The 8,782-nt window shown below is 40.0% G+C and overlaps 1 protein-coding gene across 2 annotated transcripts; it reads left to right on the plus strand.

The window, feature by feature from the left end:
* Positions 1–512: 512 nt before the first annotated feature.
* On the plus strand, positions 513–6,846 carry LOC115272232 (tripartite motif-containing protein 64-like). Of its 2 annotated transcripts, XM_029915308.1 has the most exons (7): positions 525–935; positions 1,503–1,598; positions 2,795–3,025; positions 3,815–3,837; positions 5,034–5,131; positions 6,208–6,596; positions 6,746–6,846. In XM_029915308.1, exons 1-7 carry the CDS (start codon positions 525–527, stop codon positions 6,800–6,802), a joined length of 1,305 nt encoding a protein of 434 aa, XP_029771168.1. In that variant the 3' UTR covers positions 6,803–6,846. The 2 variants fall into 2 exon arrangements, with proteins under 2 accessions (XP_029771167.1, XP_029771168.1); XM_029915307.1 differs by lacking the exon at positions 6,746–6,846 and having other exon boundaries at positions 513–935; positions 6,208–6,698.
* Positions 6,847–8,782: the final 1,936 nt, after the last annotated feature.

Here is an 8,782-nt window from a genome sequence, read left to right on the forward strand (position 1 = left end):
ACTTTCACTCCTTGTCCCAATGTTTAAGGGGCAGTAGTTTAGCTCTGATTGAGAACACTGTCTATTTGACATTTATTTTTGAGAGACAGAGCGAGATAGAGTGTGAGTGGGAGAGGGACAGAGAGAGAGTGGGGAACACAGAATCTGAGGCAGGCTCCAGGCTTTGAGCTGTCAGCACAGAGCCTGACGTGGGGCGCAAACTCATGGACCGCAAGATCATGACCTGAGCCAAAGTCGGATGCTTAACCAACTGAACCACCCAGGTGCCCCAAGAACACTGTCTATTTGAAATAAAAAAGATGGTGAGGACACTTTTGTTCCATTTGTAGCATAGCATAAACTCAACCTGTTTATGTTTACCATGTCGCCCTTTGTTCTGGGGTTAAATTAATAAGTGGATTAGATAGAGCTCAGACAAGCTTTTGTCTAAAGGCTTCCCCTCCCCCACCCCCAATCATCAGGACAGAAGAATGACCTTGTCTCTCTCTCTCTCTCTCTTTCTTTTTAAAAACATGTACAGAAATATGGATTTGGACACCTTGAAAGCCTTGCAGGATGAACTCATCTGCTCCGTTTGTATGAACTACTACATAGACCCTGTCACCATTGACTGTGGGCACAGCTTTTGCCGTCCCTGTTTGTACCTCTGCTGGGAGGAAGCCCAGACTTTAACGTCCTGTCCTGAGTGCAGGGGAATTTCAGAGAAGTCGGACTTCAAAACCAGTATTGCACTCAAGAGGCTGGCATCCCTTGCCAGACAGGCCAGAGCTTACCACGTCAACAGCTCTGAGGAGCAGATCTGTGTGATACACAAAGAAGAAAAGGGGCTCTTCTGTGAGTCCAACAAAAGCCTGATCTGTGGGCCTTGCTCTGGATCACCGGAGCATGTGGCTCATGACCACAGTCTGGTACAGTGGGCTGCTGAGGAATACAGAGTAAGTGATGGCTCTAGAGCAAGCTGAACTCTTGTAGGCTTCTAAGTCAGAGAGAAAGATGGGGAAAAGGATCATGGTGTCAGTGTGAGTGGAGATAGTACAGGTAGTGGTTTTTCAATGTAAATATCAAGATGTAGGTACATCCTTTCAATGTTATTGACCAATTTGGACTCCATAATCATAACTACAGTGAGCCATTATCAAGGGAAATTTCCTTAGAAATATTGTCCAAATCTGTGTGTTCGATGTGATTGTGACACGTGGCTACTTCCAGGAACAATGGCTTCAGATGCAATCGTGGCCCCTTCACAGTCAGGTTATTTAAAAATCTGAGTGCCAATTTCTCAAGAAATGGGTAATAGTATCTATAGACTACCCTCAAATCTCTATTACGTTTGTCACCTCTGATGTCACAAATATTGGAATCAAATTAGATAATGTGGAGAAATCTGGCCACTCTATGCTAACACAAGACTACTGTTTTCACAGCCACTGCCATTTCCCATAGGAAAGGAGATGAAATCTATAATATCATCTGTGTTGCTAAAGCTCATGGTTATTTTGCAGGAAAAACTTCTGAAGAGGATGGGCTCTTTATGGAACATGGCTCAAGAAATGCAATATGATCTGAGTCAGGAAACTAACAAACTCCAGTCATTTGAGGTAAAAACTGAAAATGTTCTCTCTGTTTTTATGCAGACTGACATAATGGTGGTTTATACTTTTGGCTACATTTAAGTTGCCAATTAAAGGATCTTTTTTTTTTCCATGAAAAAGCAATAGTTTCAAATGGTGTATCAGTAATCACAGATATACTGTGATTGGCTTTTAGCCAATAAAAGCTAGTGCAAAGAATGCTAGTATGTGGGATGCCCATGGCATGTGAGTATTCTTCGTCCAACCCTGCAAGTTTGGATAGACCTTCGCAGACATTTGACTTTAAGAAAACATGGCAATAAGGGCGCCCAATGACTTAATTGGTTAAGCATTCAACTTTAAAAAAAATATTTATTTATTTTAGAGAGAGGGAAAGAGACAGAGAATGGGCAGGGGAGAGGCAAAGGGAGAGGGAGATACATAATCTGAATCAGGGTCCAGGCTCTGAGCTGTCAGCACAGAGCCTGGCCTGGGGCTAAAACTCACCAACTATGAAATCATAAGCTGATCCAAAGTCAGATGCTGAACCCACTGAGCCACCCAGGTTCCCCAAGCATCCAACTCTTGATTTTAGCTCAGGTCATAATCTCATGGTTTGTAAGATTGAGCCCCGCATCAATGTCAGAATCTATACTGACAGCACAGAACCTGCTTAGGATTCTCTCTCTCTCTCTCTCTCTCTCTCTCTCGCTCTCTCACTCTGCCCCTCCCCTGATTGTACATGCACTCTCTCTCTTTTTCTCTCTTAAAATAAATAAATAAACTTAAAAAAAAGAAAACATTGCAATGAATTTGACTGTGAAGAAGAGGAGAGCCATAGTGTAGTGCTGAGAAGAAAAGTAGAGAACTTAATTTAAAGATCTGTAAAGTGTGGTGTATACATAAATATTTTTAAACATTTAGAAAAGTCAGGCAAAGAAACAGAAGAAAAGGAAGTTCAGGTAAGAGAGGAAATAACTGAGGGAGCATCACAGCCAGAGGGTCTGGGACCCGTTAGAGGGTTTGATTTGAATAGGGAAGGGAGTCTAAGAACATAGAGAAAGGGTGAACAGAAAAGACGAGCAAATATTCCAGACATTTGGAGATACAAGGCACAGTTTGTTAAGGATTTTCTCAATAATACCGAGGAAATAGTATTTGAAGACTGAGGTTTTCTGTTGAGAGTGAGGCTGTGTAACCCTGTCCATGTACCATCTTCTCAGGAATATGTGCTCTTAAGGAAAGTGATGATCAAAGCACAGTATCAGAAGATGCATCTATTTCTCTGGGAGGAGGAGCAACTCCACCTGGAGAGACTGGAGAAAGAGGCAGAGGAGATTTTCCAACAACTCAAGGAAAGTGAATTCAGAATGACCCAACAGAAAGAAAGCCTGAAAGAAATGTACAGAGAGCTGATGGAGATGTGCCACAAGCCTGACCTGGAGCTCCTCCAGGTGAGAAGGGAGGGTCTGTCCTCAGAGACAGGAATCCTTTTGTGGACAATGTTACCATCACATTGAAATGCTAACCGCATATACAATTATTCTCAGCTAACTGATGATGCTCATTGATTCCCATCGCTCTGTTTGTCCAACCATTTATTTCCTCATATTCTGGTCATCTTTGGGTGATTTTTTTTCCCCTTTTAGTAGCTAACCTAGGGCAAAACTGTTGCAATGTAATCAGTAATACTAATCACATGGATAAATGATCCAAATTCAGAAAAACCCTGTAACCAGAGGAAGGTTAGTTTTGTTGGAGTAATTCTCAATGTATGTTCCCCTAACCCACTGTCACTCTCTGTTTCCCCTGCTCCCAGAAATAACTTGCTGAAGACACTGAGATTTTGCCCTATGCCTAGGCAAGAATTGTAGAATGTGACAATCAATTTTAATGGACTCTGTAACTTTTTTAATATAATTTCTCTGCTTTGCTTTAATTGTTGTCGTAAATGGTTGGATCTCTTCTTGGCAATAAGACTGGGCTCTGAGTGACAGTGGAAACCTAGATGGTGTTGCATCTCTGCACAGCCCCTTCCTGACCTCCTCCTTTCCTTAGTATACCCTGAAGAAGCCAGTCATGGTTTAGTTTAGTTTACTATTATAAAGGTAGTCTCTGATTGTTCTTTAGAGGGAAATAAGAGAAAAAAATACGTTATTTAAATAAGTAAACAAGAAAACTGGAGAAGAAGCAAAGGAACAAGACTCTCATGATTATCATTACCTTTTTGTTTTTCCTTGCAGAACTTGGGAAATGTACTGCAAAGGTGAGTTTCCACTAATGACTTCCGATTGCTGAGCGAGTCGCTTGTTCTTATTGATAAAGTAGATGGACATGTTTTAAGCTCTTAACATGATTCTCTGTGACCACTTTTTGTTGTTTTTGTTTGTGTTGTTGTTAAAGCTTATTTATTTTTGAGAGGTAGGGAGAGTGCACACAAGGAGGGGAGGGACAGAAAGGGAAAAGGAGAGAGAGAATCCCAAGCAGGCTCCACACTGTCAGTTCAGAACCCAATATGGGGCTCAATACCACAATCTGTGAGATGGTAACCTGAGTGGAAACCAAGAATCAGATGCTTAACTGACTGAGCCACCCAGGTACCCTTCCGTGGATACTTTCTATTTCTTTTCAAAGAAGCCTGAAGACCTGCTCCTTGGTCTCAGTTTTCTTCTTCTGTGGATGAATTCAAATATACTTAAAAACCATGTGATATTCAGGCTCTATTCCACCCACTGTTCCCAAATCCTCTCCAGCTTCACCACAATAAAAAACTTACTGAAGGAATTTTTCTAAGGTGTAACAAAAGGGGCTCTTGCCCTAGAGAGTTGGAGGTGAAAAAGACAAGAAAGAGGGAGGTTCCCCAAGAATGGAAAGGAGCGGGGTGTGATTTTGTTACCAGCGGTAGTAATGACCTCACCTATTCATCATAGCACATCCTGTGGTAGGTAAGGCCTCACAGGGAATGGCTTCCTGGCACCCACTGAGGGGGTCAGACCCTCAGGACCAAGACTGCCAGGCTGAAAGTAGATTCTCTTGCTGGACAGAAAAGAACAAAGCTGTCTGACTCAATGGGCTCTTCCCTTTTAGACAGTGAATATATCATTAGTGACTACTTGCAAAGTAAAATCCCAAAGGCTTTGCCTGAACTTTGTGTTCTCTGTAAGACCCCAGGATCTTTGTTTTACCTGAGGTGGAATAGAAGGAGGGAATGATTCTCAGTAATTTTAGAAATGGAATAATATTTGAGAAGAATGGGGAAGTTGGAGTTTGATATAATTTAAATTCAGAAAAAAAGGTAAAGTAACATTTCTCATGCCCCCAAGAGCATATAATACAATGTATACCCAACAAACCAAAATGGAGAATTCTGATGAAAACTCTTAGATTAAACATTGCTACTTTTGTAACAGTAGTGTGACTGAGCTTTGGCCCAGAGGTATTAACTGGTGTCATTCTTTACAGGACTGAATTGGTACAGATACAGAAGCCTCAGCCCATGATTCCAGAGCTCACTACTCACAGCATCACAGGAATCCTAGATATACTGAACAACTTCAGAGGTAAGAACCAGCCCTTTGGCAGTCAGGCCTTGATTTTATTTAGCGGTTCTTGGGGATGATTCTCCTTTCTCTTTTAATATTGTTTTTCTGACATGAAGGTAGTACATGACTTTCCAAACTCATTATCTCTTTTCTCTATAAATAGTCATATTACAATAATCAAGACTAAAATTTCCAACTTATACTTTACTGGATATGCAATGCAAGATATATATTTTAGTTGTATCTGACACAAACAGAGCAAGAGGAGAGCAATCAGGTTGGTCATGTGATTATGAAGAGATAGAGCATTTAATTCTCAGAGTATCAATCAGTTTAAGTTTGGCATTGGTAGTTTTTGTTCCATACTCCAAGTGTGATTGTCATGCATGGTACAAAGAATATTTATTACTTATAAAATCAGAAAGACTTGACAGAGAAAGACCAAAATTGTCATTGTCAGAATAATTTTAATGTTGTTAGAGCAATCTCAAAGCCACTGAAAGGCAAGAGATGGGTGAACAGGGCTGAAACATAGTGGACCAACACCAGAGAGAAGAGGGCTGAATTTGGGATTTGACTAAGTCCAGGTGCTGAACAGATCATGTAAGGCCAGAATATTCTTTTCAGAAGCTTCTAAATTAGGCATATATAAATCTCTATCAGATTCTTGATATTTGAAAATGTCACAGTGCCAGTTATATGCCAGTCAATAACCACATAATAGCTAAGTGCTATTTATTAATTAAATAGTATTAAAGACAAGCAACACAGGAAGAGTTTTCTGAAGTAAAGCAAAAAAAAAATTAGGCATGTCCTGAAATAAATTATCCAGCCTGACATTAAATGAAATGTTTCACACAGTTCACAGTATGTCTGCATTTTTTTCCTTTTTCTGTATGATTTGAAGGGTTTCTGTGTGCCAGAGAGCCAGTCACAACTCTTGCTCTTCAGAGCTAAGCCACCTGAACTCTCTTTCTTTGTTTTGTATTTCCTCGAAGGAGGGAAAATGAAGAGGTCATTAGAAGGTAGAAAGTCTCTGCCCCTCAGTACATGGGAATACCACTCACTTACCTCGGTTTTGCCTCTCTTTGCAGTGGATAATGTGCTGAGGCAAGAATCCACCTGTTGCTACATGAGCTTTCCTGAGGATACCGGAAGTGTGATGCTTGGGGTCACGCATCCTGGCATGTCCAGGGAGCCTGAGAGAGTGGCGAGCTTTGCAAGGTGGGGACCTCAGGTCTTCACCTCCGGTAAACATTACTGGGAGGTGGATGTCACGTGCTCCCCAAATTGGATTCTGGGAGTCTGTAAAGACTCCTTGACCAGTGATATTGATATTAGTGGTCCTGAGGCAGCATTTCTGCTGTTTTCTTTGAAGATAAACAATCAGTATACTCTCTCCACCAACTGCCCACCTTTAATTCAGTATGTGAAAAGGCCATCGGGTCAGGTTGGAGTATTTCTGGATTACGACAATGGAACTGTGAGTTTCTACGATGTTTGCAAAAGTTCCCTCATATACAGTTTCCTTCCTTCCTCCTTCTCTTTCCCTCTGAAGCCTTTCCTTTGCTTTGGTTCCCTCTGAAAAATCAAGTTTTATGAGCATTTATTTGATGAATTCCTTTGTCTTAGGAAATTCCTGTCATGAAACTTTCTCAGGTAAAGCAACAGGACAATACGGGTTTTTGAGCACACTGTGGCTTAAGGGAACTGAACCATTGTAGGTTTATAAAATAGCATGACTTCACTGAATGTATAAATTTGTTTATTAAATTTTCTTTTAATAAAAATTGTTTATTTTGAAGCATTTTCTGGAATATAATCAATGCCTTTTTTCTTATTTTAATAACAGTTTTAGTAAGATGAAATTTATATACCATAAAAGTCATTTCACCGAAGTATGTACATAATTCAGAGGCACCTGGGTGGCTCAGTTGGTTAAGCGTCCAACTGTTGATTTCGGCTCAGGTCTTTATCTCATGGTTTGTGAAATCAAGGCCTGCATGGGGCTTCATGCTGACAATGCAGAGCCTGCTTGGGATTCTCTCTCTCTTCATCTCTCTCTGCCGCTTCCCCCTCTCTCTTGCTTTAAAAAAAAAAAGTAAAGTACATAATTCAGTGTTTTTTAGTAATATCCAAAGAGTTGTGCAATTATCTTAACAGTTCAATACCAGGACACTTCCATCACCCCCAAAAGAAATAAATACCCATTAATATGTTCTCCCTATTCACTCTCTTATCCCTTGTCAACCCCAGCTCTCCTTGAAGTCTGTATGGATTCGACTACCATATATATCTCATGCACAGTGAGTTGCACACAGCATGTAGCTTTTTGTATTTGTATTTTTATACTTTGTAAGCATTCACATAATGTTTTCAAGTCTCCTCTGCATTGTGAGCAATGTGTTTTACTTGCATATTTGAACCAGACTGGTGTAGAAGAAATGAGGTGGTATATATCTCAGCTTAGGAAGCAAAAAAGTGAGGCTTAGTCTTCTCGTCAAAGCGGACCTAGTTGGATAGATCCAAGTATCTGATTGACATTACCATTTACATTTACATTACATTTACATTATCATTTCTCATTTACAACTCTATTCCCATTATTCAATGCAGTACTTAGAACATCAGATGCAATAAGTACAACACGAAAAATGAGTAAATAAATGAGCAGAAGAGTTAAGTATACAAATATTATTTCAGCATTGATACATAATTTTCCAAAATATAGCTAACATAATAGGACAGAAAATACTAATGGGTAATGTCAACACCAGACAAGAAATAGATTAATTTCTAGATTAATAGGCTAAGAAAAGTCCATTATTTTCACGTGTGAAATAAATAAAGCATAATTTTATTCTGTAGTGTTGATTTTGAGATTTTCCCATGTTAATCAATATAATTTGGAAGATGGAGACCCTACTTAAAGTGATAAAGTGAGAGAGAAACAGGAAACAGCACTTTGAATAATGGAGACTGCCAGGTTCTAAACTGACATATGTGTTAAATTACTCACTAAACAAAAGGGGTTTTAACTTCTCTAAGCAGTGCATAAAACAAAACCAGTTTAAATTTGAAAAAATAATACAGATGACAGAGAATACAGAATTTTATAACACAATATGCTATCTGTATCATGTAAATATTTTTTAAGAAAGAAAGAAATACTTTAGAGTATAGTCATAAAATAAATAATGACTGAAATATGAAGAAACTGCATAATCTCTTATGTGTTTAATCCCATGACATTGAAAATTCTCATAAGTAGTCAGTTCGAGTGAAAGCCTCTCTTAGGACGTTATGAGACAGGCTAATCTGATCTAACAAGAGCCTCCAAATTTAAATGAGTTGAAAGACGTGCTCTAGGGGGAAGAGCCAAGATGGCAGAGAGGAAGGGAGCTCTGTAAACTTCGTCTGCCCCATCTCTTGAACTGAGAAGGACATTACTCTCATCTGCAAGAGTGGAAGGAGAAAATACAGACTCCAGCAAGAAGACAACCTCAAAGATGCCAGAGTGAGTGAGTGCGAACTGGGGAGAGTGGAAAATGGGCCAGCCCGAGAAGGGCAGGGGCGGTGGGAGCCCCAGCCCAACACAGGGCAAGCACTCAGAGCCCCTGAGAGACAAAGGGAAGAGAAAGAGAAACTGAACACGCTCATAGTACTGTC

The sequence above is a fragment of the Suricata suricatta genome, chromosome 11 (genome assembly GCF_006229205.1).
Source record: "Suricata suricatta isolate VVHF042 chromosome 11, meerkat_22Aug2017_6uvM2_HiC, whole genome shotgun sequence".
NCBI lineage: Eukaryota > Metazoa > Chordata > Mammalia > Carnivora > Herpestidae > Suricata > Suricata suricatta.

Bases quoted from the DNA above. Each gene is read 5' to 3' on its own strand.
- LOC115272232 (XM_029915307.1), top strand. From the start codon at position 513: ATGTACAGAAATATGGATTTGGACACCTTGAAAGCCTTGCAGGATGAA. The intron at 3,026-3,814 runs GTGAGAAGGGAG...TTTTCCTTGCAG, and splicing joins CTGACCTGGAGCTCCTCCAG to AACTTGGGAAATGTACTGCA. The intron at 3,838-5,033 runs GTGAGTTTCCAC...CATTCTTTACAG, and splicing joins TTGGGAAATGTACTGCAAAG to GACTGAATTGGTACAGATAC.